The 20562-nt window shown below is 37.1% G+C and overlaps 2 protein-coding genes across 4 annotated transcripts in view; one reads left to right on the top strand and one right to left on the bottom strand.

Moving 5' to 3' along the window:
• LOC145980294 (uncharacterized) overlaps positions 1-2797 on the top strand; it is a 224749-nt gene extending 221952 nt beyond the window's left edge. For 2 of the 3 annotated variants that reach the window (XM_083113312.1, XM_083113313.1), the window contains exon 44: positions 193-2797. In XM_083113312.1, coding sequence (XP_082969438.1) covers positions 193-252 — 60 coding nt within the window. In that variant the 3' untranslated portion in view covers positions 253-2797. The remainder of the gene's footprint in view (positions 1-192) is intronic. The other variant, XM_083113314.1, reaches the window with a different exon arrangement.
• Positions 2798-4748: 1951 nt separating this feature from the next.
• LOC145980295 (organic cation transporter protein-like) overlaps positions 4749-20562 on the bottom strand; it is a 141969-nt gene continuing 126155 nt past the window's right edge. Inside the window, 6 exon segments of the mRNA XM_083113315.1 lie at positions 4749-7755; positions 10961-11130; positions 11961-12142; positions 13829-14146; positions 15590-15786; positions 19437-19596. Coding sequence (XP_082969441.1) covers positions 7620-7755; positions 10961-11130; positions 11961-12142; positions 13829-14146; positions 15590-15786; positions 19437-19596 — 1163 coding nt within the window. The 3' untranslated portion in view covers positions 4749-7619.

Raw genomic sequence — 20562 nt, 5'->3', positions numbered from 1 at the left:
AAAACTTAGTCCAGAAAACCATTTGTCTCACCTTGATTTAGAGTACTGTTGTAACTTCTATTTTATTAATATTTTTAAAATTCGGAGTTAAAATAGTAGATATTTACTATTTTTAAACATTTTCTTGCAGCATATTTTTTCTTAAAATATCTTTTTTTTAATAATCAATAAAAATTCTGTAAATTCTTGCAGGGTCTAAACGATTCAGGAGATTTTGATAGGCTACCTGGGACACCATCAGATGAATACTGAGACACTCTGTGCAAATTATTTACTCCTGCAATAGGATATAGAAACTGCTCAAGGTATTATAATTTTATTTGCACACACACACACACAAACACACACACACACACTTAAAATTATTTACATGTTCCAAAATATAATCCAGAAAGTACCTATTTCTTTCTTCATGTATCATATAATTTTTATTAGTGAAAACTACAAGGAGGAAAACAGGCTCATACTTTTATTACAGGGAAGAATTGGTTTACATATAATTGCTTTGAAAAAAATTTATAAAAGTACAATTATATGAATGTAAATAGATCACATGGTAATTGCTTCAGTCCAGAGATAACTACATGTAACATTTAACTTTCTTTAACATTGTAGTAAATTTTTAGAATTGGGATAATTTTTTAGCTTTTTTTGAAAATAGTTTTCTAACATCTATACGTTTTGCATAAACAAAGCATTTAGAAAGAAATTATGTAAAATCTCTGGATAAAAGTTTTCCTGTTGTGTGTGTATTCCATTAAAGTATCTGCTTTTTAAGTACATTGAGTCGAAGTATGGGTATCTTATTTACATGAGCCATAAAACTAATGAATGCTGCGTAATTACTTTTGTTGAAAAGTCTTTGGCATTCTGTTGCCTAATTTGTTGAGATGAAAATAGAAATTGCAGCCTGTAAAGTAGAAAAATTGAGATTATTTGCTACTTTGTGAGTATCACGTGAAGTGGAAAACTTTTTTTGTTTTTATTCCTCTGTTTTTAAATACTGTGCTTACTCCCAGAGTTTCAACCAGGTCATCAATCAATCAAAGATTTTTCGATGGGCTGATGTCTTGCACTTCAACAATTAGTCTGTCACAGGTAAGGCACAAATTGAACAATAAGCAGTGCTCGAAGTGTAGAGGAACGCTATCTCCCCAGTTGTGAAAATGCTCATAAAGTATCCCCCACCTGGGTTCATTTGTGCAAGCTCTCCCCCCACATATCCCCATAATTGACCAAACATACCCTTCGCTAGAAATTCCGAGCACTGACAATAAAATAAGAATGTGTACAGTGTACAGGTACTTTTTTATGTGCCAAGCAAGTCTCCCCTTTAGGGTGTGCATTGCTGATTGTAGATGTTTTGTAACTAGCAATTAATGTTAATGTTCGAAGCTCATTTTGTATCTGTAATTTGGTGCAATGTAGTGAAACACAACACTTTTAATGTTGTGAAAAATTTTCGTAGGAAAAAAACAATCCATGCTGTTTTTTTGTATACATTTATTGTTTCCTTCAGCATTAAAAAGCTAATCAATACAAACAAGTTTGTTACAAATATATGTATTAACTATGGCTATCCATACATGACATGCAGTAACCTAAACCAGACTATGTACAAAGAGAAAGTATTCTACCTGGTTATATTGTGAAAAATACCCTGTTTGGTTTTAGTTGTCAAAATCTGACAAATATATCTAAATATCTTTTTTTAATGAATATGCATGTATGTACAATTTTATACAAATTTTAGTTTAAGCAAGTCACAGACATTTTAGCCAGAACAGATTTTTGTGTTGCGGCTCATTGTGTTAAAACTACTAACTACATAGTTTGTGAAATAAATATAAGATTATGTGGATGCTTTGCCTGGTATCGATGATTCCTACATGTAAGTGAAAGTCTTTGTTTCTGCAGAAAACACTGCACTAGATGATATATCAGGTCAAAGGACCCAGGTAAGTATCTTACATGATTTGTTTGACATTCATATTTGATGAAACAATGGTATTTACATGATGCATGTTAAATGAATGAATAATTACTTTCTATTAATGGGACCTGAATGAAAGGAAATGCCAGTTGTTTTAATGAATCTAGAAACAGTATAAATCATCACATGCAAATTTTTAATGAGATTCATTTCTACATGGCAGAAAATATCATAAAATATATTTGTTGTAGTTTTATAAAACAAAATACCTTTATCCGACAAAAAGTATGTTTGAAATATGTTTAAATAAATGTTTCACAAATCGTATGCTCAAAATGCATTCTGTTCTAAGGTTTTACATATTCCTACACTTTACGTAACCCGAACGTGTGCGTTGAAAACCACACAGCAAATCTTAACCCTAGACCACTAACCTGTCGTAATTTTTATTTGTCAGAACTTGCTGTTTTGAACAAAATATATTTCCCCGTACAACCACCTTCGTTTTACCTTTCTTATTAAGAGTTTATGCTGAGCTACCATCCTGATGGATCTCACTTGTTGTTTGCTGTGGGGGGTTATAAGTTTTATGAGGAGTTAGTGACTATGTATATTTTACTTGTACAATCTATATGGTTTTGTTAGTGCTGCGAGTTCAGGCGCCAGACTAAATAACAAAAATAACATTAAATAAACAATCAGTCAATCAATTAATTATGGTTGGGGAGGTCCGAGTGCTGATAAAAGGAAAATATAGACATAAAAACAAATTACAATAGGATGTAATTTGTTTTAATTGTAATTTCAGTTCAAAATCTAATTGATAATTGTAAAAATATTTTAACATTTTGTACATTAGAGAGCATTTTTGCACTGTTGTTATTGCAAAGAAAAAAGCTGATTTGCCAAATATTTTTTTTTTAAAATCAACTTTCTGATGTGATATTTTGGACTGTAAATTTTGCTTTTCAGAGACTGTGTTAAGTAAGAACTGTAAGTAAAAATATAAATGTAAATTAGAAACTAACAAAATTACATTTTTAGATTCTCAATACTATGTATGAATGAGGGAAAATATTCAGTTTTGAAAATCATCAATGATTTTGTAGATAAAAGAAGAAAAAGTACCATTGTAAAATTTACGAGGGATTAGTGAACATGTTCCTTCCAGTAATGGTTAGTGTTCTAGGGTTAAAATTGAATTCAGTACTTTAAAATAAACATATAAAAGTTGAGTACAAACTAATGTTTCTCTTAATTTCAGAGGGATTGAAGAAATTAGTTGGTGATGAAAAATAAAATTTGGGAGACTGACTCGTGCACACTGGTTGTGTGATAAATTCACTGTGTCCCAGTGGCATGTATTCTCTCTTACAGCAGATTGATTGCCGTGCCTCTGACAACAATTGTTGGACATGTTGATGTTGAAGGCCTAGTTTCCAACAGAGGTGTTCTGCTTCCTGTGATGGCATATTACTTGGTGGTAAGTTACCGTTCAGCATATGTGGTATGCTGGGAAATTGCCCCATATCCTTCTGCTCACTGGAGGCAGGATATTTTCCCCAGAAAGTGCCTACAATTGATGATGTGGTACAGACATAGACGCTTCTGGGTAGTAAGAACTCCACTGTGATCGTTACAGAATTATCCATGACTTACATATACACAGAAATTGTCTGATTGCACAAGAGGTAAGTTGATTTGTGACCTCAAACTCATCTACACATAATACCAAAATCGTTGAGCAACTAGAGAGTTTCCTATGTAGCCTAATGGTACTCATCATATTTCTCGAGTAGTACTACAGCAAAGTTGTGATGAGAGTTAGCAGTGACCAAGGACTTCAATGCCATGTAATTTAGTCCAGTATATTTAATAATGGTGAAAAGAAAGGGAGGCGGCTAAGAATATATTTCTGCTGTATTTAGAAATAATTTGTGCTTTGAAATGGAATGTTCCTGATTTTAGTTTGATGTGAGAACTTCAGGTTAACTTTTGACAAAATATACAGGTAAATAGAAGACAAGCATTTATGTTAATCAACATTATGTGAATGGTAACAATGAGTTGCCGAAACCCATAGGCAAACAAAAGTTTACACAAATATATATATATATATATATTAAGGTAATTTGTCAGTAACTTGGCGATTATTAAATTGTTCAAACTATTTAAGGAAATAGGTTGTTTAAATTTTATCAGATGGCAGCACTGCAAGTGCTGTAGGTTATAAATGTTTAGACTTCCACTTTCAATTAAAGATGTCATCCAGAATTGTCCTGCCAGCATAAACAAAAATTAGTTCATACATTAGCCACCCTGGGGTATTGCTGCAAATTAAAAATTGGTGTATACTTTGACCACCAGATGGGAGCAACATCTGTAACAATTTTACTCCAACCATTGGTCACAAGATAATACTGTCAATTAGAAAATTCAGATTTTTATGACCAGGTTAAAATAGTATTGAACAGGGGGGGGGGGGGGGGCAGTTACCTCCCCAGTCTTTGCCTCTTTTGCCTCCGCACTATGCTAAACCTTATGTACCAAGGAAAAGTAAACTGACCTCCTCCTTAGTTTTAGCACCTTCCCTTCATATTTGGAACCCAATCGCCGCCACTGGTATTGATAAAAAATTGGTCAGATGTCGGTAGTGTAGATTTAAAAGTAGTTCAAGCTTTGCTCACTGGATGCCACTGCTATAAACATTTATGATTGGTCACCAGATTACAGTAGTGGCATTGAAATAATAGACGATTAGCCACTGATAACAGTAGTGTAATTATATATATATATATATATATATAATCAAACTGCTCACTAGAAGGCATTATCACCATTTTAGATTAGTTCAGATGTTGGCACCAGATGGCAGTAGTGTAAAATAGTTCAGACTCCAGCCACAAGATGACAGTAGTTGGAAAAAGTTCAAAATTTGCCCACTAGATAGCAGTAGTGTATTGGAAAGAATATAGTTCAAACTTTCTGCACTTGGTGGCACTGCTATCACATTTTAAGATTAGTTTGGACTTTGGGCACCAGATGGCAGTAGTGTCATTGAAAAAAAAATAGAACTTTGGGCACCAGATGATGTTAGTGTCATTGAAGAAAAAAATAGTTCAAACTTTGCCCACTAGATGGCATAGTGTAATTGAAAGAGAATAGTTCAAACTTCGCCCACTAGATGTCAGTAGTGTCATTGAAAGAAATTGTTCAAACTTTGCCCACTAGATGGCAGTAGTGTCATTGATAGAAATAGTTCAAACTTTGCCCCTAGATGGCAGTAGTGTTATTGAAAAATAGGGTTCAAACTTTGGCACCAGATGGCATTAGTATCTTTGAAGAAAAAATAGTTCAATCTTTGCCCATTAGGTGGCATTGCTATCGCCTTTTAAGATTAGTTTGTATTCCAGGTACCAGATGGCAGAAGTGTCATTGTAAAAAAAATATTTCAAATTTTGCCCATTAGATGGCATTGCTATCACCTTCTAAGTGCACCAGAAGGCAGTAGTGTTGTTGGAATATTGAAACTTTCTCCACTAGATGTCATGGCTATCATCTTTTAAAGATTAGTTTGGATTCCAGGCACCAGATGGCAGTAGTGTCATTGAAAAAAGGAGTATTACTGTACAAAGGGTCAAATAAAGTGCACGAACATGGTGATGGACAATTTTAAATGGTAATACTCATGGATTCCACTGTACTCTGGGCACCAGACGACAATAGTGTCGATTTCTAATTACTTCAAACTTTGCCTACTAGCTGCCAATGCTTAAAATTACAGTACAATCCCAATTTTACAGTCTCCTGCTTTATGTGAAAACAATTTTAGGAAATAAAGCTTACTGATTCTCATACATCTCTTCTGTTAGCCATGAGAATAAGTGTGCATAAATGACTGCCAAGGTACATAATGTGAGAAGAAAGTGGAAACTTCACTCTTTCTGTAATTCATTGGATGAATCTCAAGTGTTGTTCATCTTTTTTAGATATTCAGCTTCAAACTTTTCCATGAAATCTGAGACAATGAAGGTAATTTATACTTCTCCGAGCAAACTGCTGATCATATTTCAGAATCAGAGAGATACATTGCTGCAACATGATTACACCTAACCACTGATCTGGCTTGTTTTTTTACGAGATGATTTTTCTCATAGTTACTTCTGAATACAGCAGAATTATATTCTTGCCCTTCTTTTTTTTTCACCATTATTACATATTCTGGTCCTTTGTGACTGCCAACTTTAATCACTGCTTTGATAGAGTGTTATTCTTGAGTAGTACCTGAATGCTCTTTAGCGTGAAAGTGAATATGTCGCATAAACTCAACTACATAAAATGGTTGCAAACCACGAACTAACTTACCTCTTGTGCAATTTCCAACCCCACCCTTTAGCAGGAAGAGATATGGAGCAATCCCCAGTACAGTAACTTACCACCAGGTAATTTTCCATTGCAAGAAGTAGAACACCTCTGTTGAAAATGAAGCCTTCAACATCAATATCTCCAACTGTTGTTGAGAAGCATGGCAATGCATCTGCTGAGAGAGAGAGAGAGAATACGTACGTACGTCTGGACCCTTGTGCAGGGGACCGTCTCCCAAAGTTACTTCTCCATCATGAACTAATACAAATCTGCACATACAATCCTGCTGAAATTATTAAGACAAACATTAATTTTGATTCATATTTCCAACGATTAGGTACGATGTATTACTCAATTTTCTGGCAAGTTTGAAATATAAATTTGAAGAGCAAGTTGTAAGAACAATTTGAAATACTACATTATGGATTGTCATAAATTCCAATGGAGGATTATTCCAGATATATTTTAGATTGTAGTGTAGACTACATCAGTCTAAAATTAACATAGCCGAAGCTTCTGTGGGAGGGAAATGTTTCTCTCTTTGTAGCACGAGAAACCCAAAAATTGTGGTTTCAAAAGAATTCTGAATCTAATATTGGGAAATAGAATATACAACTGCCAATTCACACAAGAACGTATTGAAGTTACATAAATTCTTTTTCACCTTCCAATGATTCCAATTACTTAGTTACCGTGTTTGTGTGTGTGTTATTTTTGCAGCACACACAGTTGCATGAACAATGAAATACTTAGTTCGTGTGCGTGAACTTATCTCTGTACAAGGTAACTTGAATTTGTTTAAGGACTTACGTGAGCTGCTGAAATTTAATTCACGGAAAAGAAATATTTCCATTTTTTTCCCTACTTACATTTCCTTACACTGTCATTCATGTTTCAGAGGTAGGCACTTACGGATATTAGTGTACCAGCACTAATACTATCATACACAGTTTTTCCTGTCGATGCATAAAACAAACATGTCTTACTTGGCATGCCACAAATATCGCCCACTGTTGGTGTCATGTGGTAACTTTCCTATTCTGATGCTCGGCTTCTCATAGCAATCAAGAAAAGGCTTCTTCCGTCTAGCCGCACAACAGACACTTTCTTTTCACCAAAAATGGCACATGGCTTCCTCATTATTATAGAAGAACTTGTAACAGTTTTTTTATCTTTTTTTTTTCAACAGTAATTTTCCTCATTTAGCCTGTAATACTGTTACAGGCTAGATCTGTGTATACTTGTTTACATATATAAAAAAATTGCATCTGTACACGCACAAACACTCATGCACACCTTTAACGATCACTAGACAATAGGGCTATAAGGAAGCATCTCTGTTGCCCAGAAACTCCATCGTTTCTGGATTTGATTCTTCCATGTTGTCTGTGGTTCCATTGGCAAGGCGCTTGTTGGAAAAGTACTGTAGAGTGTCGGGTTCCTCTTCTGGTGAATTTCTGTCAAAATATTAGAAAGTTGAAATTATTTGTACACAGCAGAATTATAGTTAATATGTATATATCTTCCAAAATGTTTATCGACCCTGAAACAGTTTTCTTTAAAATTCAACGTGGCAAAGCTACATAAAGATTCAAATTCACTTATACAGGGTGGGCTATGGAAAATAGTTCAAAAGAAAACCCAAAATATATCAATGGCTGTGCAGTACAGACACCATGCCTATATGCCTATACTTTGAAAATAATGTCAGGCAAATTACTCCTATTGACATAACCTTATCTCCTGGCCGTAGTTGTAGCACAAATTGCAATTTGTATGGGCGGAACTTTGTCACATTTTGGAATCCAATGCAGTGAACTGCGATTAATGTGCAGTGTCCCTGCATTGCGACCGAGCGGACTTTGCTGGAGAGCTGCACAGGCTCAATAAACATGTTCAGAGGGTATGCACTGTCGTCTGGAGTCCCTCATGTGTCCTATTGGTGACCAAACCTGTTTGACAATGCTGTTTCACATGCCTAGATATCGTTCTATCTGGAATTGAACACTGTCAATCGATGGTGTAACTGAAGTTGCATGGGTACAATACACTGGCCAATAACACATGGAGCCACCACACTTTCCTTTGTGCAGGATTGCCGCTTGCTGTTGTACTACATTCTGCATCTAAAAAGTTTGGTGAATGGTATCATAAAACAAACAAAACAAAAGATACAGACAAATTACCTCTATTGGCCTTCAAAATAATTGCCATCCGCCACAATACACTTTTGGCAACGTTCATGAAGATCCTGGAAACTGTCAGCAAAGGCCTCTTTAGGAATCGATCACAGAACCGCTGTCCTCACATTCTTGGATTGCTGCCATGTCTGCAAAATATGTGCCTTTCATGACGCAGGCGGGAAAACAAAGAAGTCTGCAGGTGCCAGATCAGGGAAGTATGGTTGATGATGGAGATCACGTATGCTGCGCTGAGCCATGAATTGGCGCACGTGGATCACTCAGTGCCCAGGCATGTTATCATGCAGCAACATCCACTGTCCAGTCCTGTGCAACTCTGGTTGAACATGCTGGATGCATCGTAGGAACCGTTCCAAAACTTCCTCATAGAATTTGCTGGAATGAATTCCATATGGATGAAGGTGATCAACATTGTCTTGAGATTAGACTTTTGCAGGCAACTCTTTTTGGGTCACAAGGAATTTGGGTATTCCGGATCAAACTGGTAGCACCAGGTCTCATCCCCTGTGACGATGGTTCGCAGAAAGGATGGATCCTTGTCACACATGGTAGTGCGATCTCCAGGGGTTTCCATCCATTTTGCTTGCTGCTCATCTGTCAGGTTGTGCGATACAAACCAGGAAAAGATCCCCAATTACCCAAATCTTTGCGGAGGATAATGTGCACTGTGTCCTTGCTAATGCCTAATTCTTCTGCCATCAATTGTAGAGTCAGTTGCACTCGCTCAATCATGTCTGGGGTTCTGCTTGTCGACTGCCGACCCGAACGTGACTCATCCTCAGTAATTTCCTTCTCATCGCGGAAGCGTTTGAACCAGTAGTGAACACATTTTCTGCTCACGACTTCCTTCCCGTACACTTGAACCAACATTTCATGTGTGTGTGTTGCCGTTTTCCCCAATTTGTAGCAGAACTTGATGATGTCTCGCTGCTCCATTGCACTGTGACACTTCCTCTCACACTGACTACATTTGACTGCCCACAGCAGGTTTACCTTGACGGCCACGTGTACTCCACGCTAGGTGGTGCTTCTAGACATGTCTCTGGATAGCCATATGCGTGCGTGTGCACCTGGCTCATGTTGCCGTTGATATATCGGACCATTCACTGAACTTTTTAAATACAGGCTGTATTTCCCATGGCCAAACCTATAAATGAAATCTACTTGGGAGCATATTAAGAGATAGCCAAATCATTTAAATACAAACCTCTTCTGCAAACAAAGCTATTTTATTGAAAGGCCCTTAGCTCCATAATATCAGTGCAACTGGACATTTTTTCATGTGAAGTACAATGAATTAATATGAAATTAACATATTATAAAACAGTGAGTCCAATAAAACCATTAGTGCACAGTCATTTTTTATTATTTCCACCTGGGTAAAATGTAAAATAAATTAGCGATAAGTAACAGTTATCATAGGCATATAAAGCAGAACATAAATTTAATGAAGAATGAGGAAACTCAGTGAAGGTTTTGTAAAATAGATATATTTCCAAATTAAATTTGTAAACACTTAAGTTCTTGCACTACAATTCAACATTGACAAGAGTAGGCCTCCCTGATAGCACAATGATAACGTCATTGGCTTGTAATCAAGGGTTCCCAGGTTTGATACCTGATGGAGGCACATGGCACAATGGTTTGGATTCCACTTTAAACTGTAGGTCCAGTCCTGATTAGCCTTTCTGTGCATAAAGTGGACTTAAAACAACAAATAAAAAAAAACAAGATTGACAAGGAATATTATGTTTTGGTACACACAGATATACCATTGCAGAAAGTTACTAAAATGCAGGCTCGGCTAGGACTCAAATACAGTAGACTTGCGATTAACTGAGTCTCGATTAACCGAGGGAGTGGTTGGAAAACATCGCGCTTCATAACGCACCCCCCTGTTTGTTTATGGAGTCACGTCACCGTCTGTGCTGCACGTGTTGGTTACATTGTCGGTGTATCCGATTGTTACGGTGGTGTTTAAGTCTGTGTAGGCCTATTGTAAGCAGAAAAAGTAATCTTCTCATTTATGTTATACTAGTAATAAATAATTACTATACAGTTTTAAGTGTTGTTTCGTCATTTACGACCTATTAGCACATTATCTCCGCATTATCAGAGTCTTTCCATATCCGAGGTAATCTCGGTCCCAATTAGCTCGGATAATTGCAAGTCTACTGTATAGGCTTCTATTAACTGATTTACCACACCAGCCAAGGTTTTGCTTATGCTGTTTTTACCTGTGTGGATATTGTTCCATTCAGGTCTGGCATGGTATGCCAGAGATCTGGGTTCGAATCCTTGTTACTTCAATGGCATAGAATACTACATATTGTAATTTTTTTGATCATATCCAACTTGTAAAACTGGATATGGAAGCAGCTTTCAATAGTTATTTACAACAAAGTGCTCCTCGGTGTTGGCCAAGTATGAATGCTAATTCTGCTGGAATTGTTAACCTTACCTTCCAGTAGGACAGCTGCAGATTTTGAAGTCTGCCCCAAAGGATTCTCCTTCCTCCAGTGTCTGGGGGAGATGTATGTTCACCGTCTCAGGCAAGAAGATGGAAGCTATGGCACCAGCGACAGACAGGGCCCCCATGATGATTAGGGGAAGGACGCGGCTGTATACTGCCTGCAATAATAATGGCAAAATAAGCAATATTCAGCAGATCGTGAAGAGGTGGAATGTCACAAGGATGGAGTTAAATTACTGTTAGTGATGGATGCACTAGATATCACTGAAAATATTACAGCATTTAAAATGATTTATGTGCAGAATATTTCTCCAACTTAGTGTTGATGTTAGCACTCAACTTACAATCCCACCAGTTAACGTTCAAAGTTCAAATTTCAGCATAAGATAAAATTCTTTTTCAGTTACATCTGATCATCATTTTTGTGGTTAACCTAACAAGACAGTAAGTAAGAAAATATAGACATTTTGATAACTTTTTGCTCATATTTGTTAATACAGTGGGTGCACTCTTAATTGGCCGCTACGGGACCGGACCCGTAGCCCGGTTAAACCGAATTATATAATAAACGCCATTCCATCACTTCACAAGATGAGCAGGAACAAAAAAGGACAGAAAACTACTATATCACTGTACGGAATGTATTTTTCAAACTAAACAATTGTAGACCTCAACTTTGAAAATACATACAGTACTACACATATTTAAAGAAAGCTGTACAGTATTCTACGTAGAAGAAATCAATATTTTTTCCTCAGCTGAGCGACCGGTTGAACCGAGGCCTGTATTCATAAGTCTGAGAAACCGAGTGTTTGAGAAGAAGAAAAAAATATATTAAAAATATGGAATGTGCAACATTTTCACAATAAGCAAACTGGAGTGTTAAAAATGTATGGTGCTTTTAACAAGACACAGTTCATAAAATCTTGAGGTTATGTGCTTATCAGTTAAGCGAGTAGAAACGTGACTGTTGCACGATGGCACTTACCAGGTACACTATGTAAGGGAATCCAATGAGTCCGATGCCTGCAATGAAAGACGCGATCCCCATGGCTTGGCTGCGCAGGACCGTGGGCAGCAGCTCCCCGACAAACACGTAGAACACAGCAAATGAGGCTGCTATACCAAATTTCCCCACCATGGCAAGGGATACTGTCACCCAAACTGCATCTGCAATTATAATAATACATTCAAAACTTTTGTACATCAATTGTAAATAACTTGAAAATTGTAAGATATGGTTGACATTGCATTTTTCAGTATAAAACATTGAGATATTTTAAGTTACTTTATCAGCCTTTGCCCACAAAGGGCTGTTCCACCACAGAGTTTATTTAATGCTCTGTATGTATACTTAGAAAAAAATATGAAACTCATGCAGGTGGAACTACCTGCAACTTGACCTGGTAAATTCTCACTTTGTGGTGTTAGACAAGGGAACAAGCACCTTGCTCAGCAAGAATATTTTAGTTTTTGCATTCCATAAGCTCTGTACTTCGAGATAAATCAGCACTGGAATAAACCAGATTTTTCAAAGGCATTATTTCTACCAGACAAACAACATAGTGCAGTTCTGTGATATCTCTTGGTAAAACCCATGGCATAATAGCCCTTGGAGGGTCAGTGCCTACCTACTGACTGCCGGCCTCACTCTCGCATGCCTCGACAGAGGTGGGTGTCATTCAACCAGTTAGGGAGTGACGTCATCCCCTCCCTCGTTGAAGTTTCCTTGACCAGTTTACGCTACTGTCCATTTCCTCATGATAGTGGGTGGCCACTGGTCCCATACACTGGCCGAAATCTCAGGAGAAAGGGTACATACGCTTCCCCCCAGAGACTCGAACCAGGGTGCATCCCGTAAACACAGCCCAAAGCCTGATGCTTTAGACCTACCTGCCACGGTGCGGGATAATTTATCTTGGTGACTCCAGGTAAAAACACTGGCATGGAACTCTTAACAAATGCCTTATTTATGTATTCATATTCTGTCCTCTGTTTATTTTGATGTCCTCTCATTATCTGTGTGACAATTTATGGCCTAAATGATTAAAAATCAACCAGTCACCCTCAGTCAAGGACGTATTTAGGGGGGGGGTCGATGGGTCCGACCCCCCCCCCCAGAAGACTTATCAAGTACTAAAATTAAATAAAGACAAATATATTCGTTTAGCCCTTGTTGTATAATTTCCTCTGAACATAATGGAAGACAAGGATTATATTGGGGTCATATGACTTTGAAGAACAGGAAGGACATGTTTAGGGGGGTTCAGGGGTCCGGACCCCCCGAAAGACTTACCAAGTACTAAAATTAAGTAATGAAAATTTTAGTATTTGTTGCATAATCAATGGTTATTAATTTCCTCTGAACGTTTTAGACGGCAATGATTATATTGGGATCATACGGCTTTGAATGACATTACAAAGAAGATTTATGTACACTACTACTCAAAATAATATGCATAAGATATTAATCAGAAATTTACTTTTCTCCAACTACATGTAACATCATTTTTCTTAGTCGATAAATATTCAATTATTCATCTATTTGACATTAATTTCATTGCCAGGACACTTGTTTTTATGTAAATTATTCCGATCTTGACTACAGGTAAGCTACGTAATGAATATGTGCTGTTATATCTATCTCTATTCTTATAGTCTTTTTACCTATTTGTGTAATAATAATATAATAATTTATGTATTGTAATTCGTATGAATTTGATGTAATATTATTTTAATTTAAACATTATTATTCTTCCTGAGGCACTTGGTTCGACCCCCCCCCCCAAACATATTTCTAGATACGTGCCTGCCCTCAGAATCAATTAACAAAAAAGAATACACACACACACATACCTTCAGGCACGAACATGCAGGACACGCATGCCAGTCCTCCAAACATCATAGTAAGGCAAAGCACCCATCGCCGACCCCACTTGTCCATGGAGTACCACGTGATCACGTAGGCTGGAATTTCCACAGCACCTCCAATGAAAAAAGCCAGGTAGTCGCTGACACCAAGATTTGTCGTATTGTACGCAAGACCGTTGTACACCACTGCATTGGCCACCCAATCAAATGCTAGAATGATGAACTTTTTGCGGATGTTAGGATATCGTAAAAGATCCATAGGCGTTGCAGAATCACTGACTGTGATATTTACTTTCTTAGTGTCTTGCTGCAAATAAAAGGATATTATTATAATACTTGTCATTGGTTCTTAACGTACTCCATTCTTCAAACGTGGTACATATTTCATAATTCAGCCAACATAAAGAAGGTACGAGGTTAGTAAAATTAAACAAAGATGAAGAAAAATCAAGAAAAAAAAGGGAAACTGCTAATTCAAAATTGCCCTTTGCATTACATTAACACAATTAAACAATGCATTATGTAATCATCGAGTTGGTGTTTTAAGTCCACTTTATGCACATTAAGGCTAATCAGGACTGGACCTACAGTTTAAAGTGGGATCTGAACCACTACGTGCCTCTACCGGGTATCGAACCCGGGACTCCTTGATCACAAGGTGGCGACACTACCACTGCGCCATCGGGGAGGCTCATGTAATCATCGATTAAACATGCATATGTAAATGAAATTTGTCAAAGATAGTTTAGCAGGGTAGATAGTATTGTTTCTGCTGGTCTAGATAGTGAGATTAAAGCAATTATGGAACTACGCTCATTAAACAAAGCTCTGAATTTCTGAAAGCACCAAACTAAAGTGAAAAAAAATATTTGCTATTCAGATTCGTCTTATGAGGAACATTTTTGCTAGATTCATATTACCTACTAGGTTTTGATCCACCGCTTATATGTGTATAAGAGTCCTGTTATATGAATAGAGAAGTAATGATTGTAAATGGCTCCTATATTTGTTTGTATTTGTTATATAGTGTCGATGTTCCGCCACTTTTGACTAATTGCAACGAGGAGAATGATGCCATACAGTAATGTGCCAACAGCAGAGCTCTACGATAAAAAGCCTAGAAAGCCAGATAATGCTTGTAAAGGGATCTGATCAGCTGACCTTGCATCACGCAATGAAGAGCAGCTTCGCAAGCCTCAGTCTCATGAGGCTATTGTCCTATGACATTTTAAGTTGTAAGAACTACAAAAGACAGAGTAGTCAGGCTTAGCATATAATGTGTGGTGCTTGAAAAGAAATTGATTCCTCTGTCAAGGAGTCTTTCTACGTGACATAAGAGGTAAATTTAAATAAAGTCCCTGTGTCTACTTCACTATGAAATGCCAAAACTTCACAACTCGTAAGCAAGATCTGTGCCATTTAGTTGTACTTGCATGATTCAAACTGAGAAGCTTGAGCAACTTAGAGATAGAATATTTTAGGCATTCATAGAGAAGCATTAATAGAGAAAACTACTAGAAATAAAATTGAGAATTAATAATTAGAAAACATTAGTTCAGAACTAACATTAAAATGGAGTTTTCCTTTTTTAATATACATTAATAACCATTTTTAGAATTATTATTTACGGTTGGAATTCTAGTAATCTTTGAAAATTTGGACTTCCAGATTTTTTAAAAATATCAAACTTTAATTCTGGTGAAATGCAACTACTGGAATGTAATCTTCTTGCCAAAAATAAGCAACTTTTTATTTAAAAATTACCAGCGATATGAGAATGGCATGAAGAGAGAGTGTGTGTACATGCCTCCAATTTCCTAAGGAAGTTGGGTGGTATCGGTTTTCCGTTCATCCGTGCCATCTGCTGAACGATCACTTCCGCCTCGTCCACTCGGTTCTTGCTGAGCAGCCAGCGAGGAGATTCTGGAATTATCCAGTAGTAGCTGAAAGCAAAAGACTAACTGAAAATTAATTGGCAGTGTTAGCCTACAAACAGGATCAGAAAAATATGTGCAACATTCATAATAATAATAATAATAATAATAATAAAGAGTACTGACGTAAAGTAGCAAGCAGTTCAGAACATGAATGATGATGCTCTGCAATCCTTGTTTGTAACCAACTGCGTGGACTCGACAATTTTTGTAATGTGCACACACACACACACATTAATTTTTATCTTTATAAAAACAATAAGAAATTGGCAATATCATGCACTAAATTTCACATACTCTTCACATAAATCCAGGTCATTAAAAGTATTATCAATTTTACCTGTAAACCGGTATACAGATTTGTATTTCAATGTTTCTTATTTCACATTGCTTTTCTGCCTCTCTAGCCTAATTGAAATAATGAGGATGAATGATGATTAGATGCCCAGGACAGGAGTCAATCCCGTAACCTTGCCACTGAGATGGCAGGTATACATGTCCCATTAGTTACAAATAGATTAATTCCACCTCTACCCTTCCATATGTTGTAATTTTGACCAATGAAGTTTTACGAGATCATTTCTAGAAAGACTTATTTCTATAAAAAAAAGAAAAAAAAAAGAAGAGGTCTTGCAACCAAAGCTAAAAGTAATCATTTCACAAGGAATTGTAGATACGTTAGATCTCGTATGCAAAATACAAAGTGAAGGTTAAGAATCTGAATTATAAAGGGTTTTCCAATAAGAATGATATGATTTTAAAATGAACTGGCAACTATGCTTCAAATGTTATAACTGTCACTAGTTGTCATTTGTGTTTAGTATACTGTGACAAATCATCATGGCTAAATACACGCTTCAAGAACGTTTTGTTATTATTCAAAAAAAAATATATGAAAATGCTCAACGTGCACTTTGCGAAAACTATGGTCCACATAATCGCCCTTCTGTGCTTGCTATTCGTCAAATTGTTGAAAAATTTGAAAGGGATTTTACTCTTCACGATGCAAAAATACCAACAGGTTGAAATGCAAGAAGTGTAGAGAACATTACTGTTGTAAGAGGCAACATTGCAGAGATTCCAAATTTATCAATTCCTCGTCGTGCTCAAGAATTTGGGCTTAGAAGAACGACAACTTGGCGTATTTTGCAAAAAGACTTGGGTTTACACCTGTATAAAATTGTGCTGACCCAAGAACTGAAGCCACTGGACCATCGTAAGCGCCGTGACTTTGCTGCTTGGGCTTAAGAGCAACTTGAAACGGATCATAATTTTGGGCAAAAAATTATCTTCAGATAAATCTCATTTCTGGATAAGTAGATATGTTAACAAACAAAATTGTCTTTCTTGGTGTGAAAACAATCCACAAGAGATTGACAAGAAGCCCTTGCATCCGCAAAAGGTCACTGTATGTTTTTTTCCAAAACGAGGTAGGAGATGCAGTTACAGTGACTGGTGAGCGGTACCGATTGATGTTAACAGATTTTTTGTGGTCAAATTTAGATGAAATTGATTTGGAGAACATGTGGTTCCAACAAGACGGTGCTACATGTCACACTGCTAATACCACTATCGACGTATTGCAAGAACAGTTTCGTGGAAGGATAATTTCAAGAAATGCAACTGTTAGTTAGCGTCCAAGAAGTTTTGATTTAACTTCTTTAGATTGCTTTTTGTGGGGTTATTTGAAATCTATAGTCTATGCAAACAGACCACGAACCCTTGATTGAACATCAAACACTGCATTCGTGACATTGTGCAATAACTCGGGCCTAAAGTCATCGAAAATTGGGTTCATCGAATTCACTCGTGTGCACGAAGTCGAGGTGGACACTTAAATGATGTGTTATTCAAAACACAATGTAATAAACTATGCTTCAAAATAATATAAAAACTTTGGTTGTATCTGAAATAGTTTTTGTTTTATTTCATTGTAAAATCATATTGTTCTTATTGGAAAACCCTATATATTCACTTTAATTAATGTACATCACCTGGAAAATATCTCAGGTTTTGCCCCATAAAAGAAATTGATTAAAAAAGTATACCTGCATTCTGCTCTAATAATCATACAATAATTATAACCCGTGACACGACAGCCCTATCTACCGACTATTAACCTCACTCCCTCCGGAGGTAGGAGATCATCCAACCATTTACGGGATGACATGCGGTCAGCACAACAAACTCCCCATCATTGTTGTCATGGGTGTAACTTGGGAGTTAAACTTTGGGAGGGCAGAGTCTAAAAGTTTTTCTTTCCATAAAAGTAGTGCCCAGGATTATTTGCTAAATAACTGTTACATTTGCGAAATCATAAATATTATTAATTATTACTTAGCTCCTCAGGTCTCAGGATGTTAACAAAAGTATCCTTAACTTGTAAATTATAGCAAACCAAAAAAAATGGGGGGGGGGGCAAGTGCCCCGCTTGCCCCCGCCAAGTTACGCCTATGATTGTTGTAGGTTTCCATGACCTGTTTACACTACTCATTCATAGCTCCCCAATTTCCTCACAGTCCCATACACTGGCTGAAATCTCAGGAGAAAAGTTGTGATGCTTTCCCCTGGAGACTTGAACCAGCATGCATCCCATATCCTGAGCTATGCTTAAGACTGCATGGCCACGGTGTGGAACGATATTTAGACAAAGTCTCTTCAAAAAGTACTTGATATTTCTTCCGATGGAAAGAAATGATCCATGGACATTTGTCCTCTGGTATGTGCATGAATTTCTTTCCCAACTGCAGAGAGCATCAGTAGCTGGCAGAGTGAGTGTAGTGAAGGCCCATCATATTTTCATTTGCCATCACTGATGCAATGACTTGAACATTAAATTTTACCAAAAGCATGATTTCGGGGGATGAAGCCATGGACATCACACAAATTAAGAAGTGCTACAACTGCTTCAAAGATGTCGCAAGTTGATGGAGAGCAAACCAGTTTCCCATAGGCCTTCAACAAGCCAAGATTACAATGTGATTGATGCAGTGTGGACTTTGGTCGTGCAGGTTGAGGTGGGGATAAGCACTGGTTTGGTATGTTCCATTTTGAGAGGATGTGGTCATGCAGAGTGTGTGAAATTCATGTCAAAGTTGCTGCTTGAGTCGCAAGAAGGCATTATGGGGAACGCAATGGCATAGCTGTACTCTAATCCCAAAGAGACCTTCCAGAAATGATTCAAACAATGGTGGCACTGCTGGGAGGGGAGAGCGTGCAGTCCCAACAAGAGTACTTAGATGGGGGTTAGCGCTTCAGACCTCCATGTGAATAATTTATTTTATCCAGCCAGAGATAAGATGCTTTTTAAAATAGACCTTACAAAGTAAAATTACAAAATGGTAGAATTGCAGGATTTGGGGGACCTTCCCAAAAAGTGTAGTGGCTAGCACTGTCACCTTGTAATCAAGGGAATTGATGCCTAATGCAAGCACATTGTATAGTGTGTCAAATCCCATTTTAAAAATTATAGGTTCAGTCCCGATCGGCCTCTGAGCATAAAGGTGAAAACCTTGGTTTTTTCAGAATTGAGTCTTAAAATTATCGACGATTTTAACAATATACTGATGCACTAATATTGACTCAAAATGGGCGTATCTACAATTATTGATCCTATCTGTATTAGTACATTAAAAGTATTAACTTTTGAATAAACTTACCTGAAAAGTAATACAAATGGAACAGAAGTGGCAAGTGAGAGTGTCTGCCAGTCCCTCAGTAAATAGCCTAGAAGTGCTAGTAGAGCCATCCCAATTGCAAAAAACACGCATATCACCATTCCAGCATACGTTCTGTACCTAGGACCCATTAACTCCAGAGCTAAAATAAAATAAAATAACCAGTTTAGGAACACTGTTATGAAAAACATATTGCAGTTTAACTTTTTACCAAGTTCGATACCAGGTGGAGGCAAATCGCACCGTGGTTTGGATCCCACTTTAACCCGTAACAGTTGTGGCATGGTCCCTGCCCAACGCTCTCGTTCTCAGAAGCAATAACACACACTTTGATCTCCTTTTCGGTAGCTTCATATTTTGGAATATCAAGAAACCCCCTCGGTGCCATTTTGCTCGCCGGAATTTAGGTTCAGAGCAATAGACACTTGTGAGTCCCACGGACCACGCAATGCCCTTTGCATAAGTCTTTCAATATGAAACCTGCTGAGAGAATCAGATTTGACAATCCATCTTTTAGTGGAAATATTCTTGTCACACTTGACGAAGTTAGAAGCGCAAGTGAATTTTCAGATCTGCAGTCTGATAAAAGTTATAATGGATTACTTATTTCTACTATCACTACAATCAATAAGCTTTTCCCCTAATTTTGACTTTCTACAGAATTTTTTGTGTGTGGTTTTGTTTTCTTTGGGTAAGTGCATGTATGTTCTGTGATATTTGAACAACTAAATCATTATTTGAATCTTACAGTCATATGACAATGTATTTATAGAGCCGTTTATGAATATGTGACAGATTTTTGCAGCGTTAGATAAACTGAGTAATAAAAACGGCAATAAGGAAAATAGTGGATAAAAGTTTATCATAATTCCATGAAGAAGGTCCAAAATACATGATAATTTGTGAAAAAGTTCACTAATGTTTTGACAACTCTTAGAAATAGTAAACTCAATTTGGTGGTCCTGGACCACGCGATGCCATGGCACCATGCCTGTTACGGGTTAAACTGTGGGTCCAGTCCCGATTAGCCTATATGTACAGAAAGTGGACTTAAAACAAAAACTCAAACTCTATACTTTAAATAGCCTTTCAGTAATCTACCACAAGT

Source organism: Lepisma saccharinum, chromosome 27 (assembly GCF_977018435.1).
Source record: "Lepisma saccharinum chromosome 27, izLepSacc3.1, whole genome shotgun sequence".
In the NCBI taxonomy this organism is placed as follows: domain Eukaryota; kingdom Metazoa; phylum Arthropoda; class Insecta; order Zygentoma; family Lepismatidae; genus Lepisma; species Lepisma saccharinum.
The sequence above is the reverse complement of the archived record's forward strand: the minus strand, read 5'-3'. Positions and strand labels throughout refer to the sequence as shown.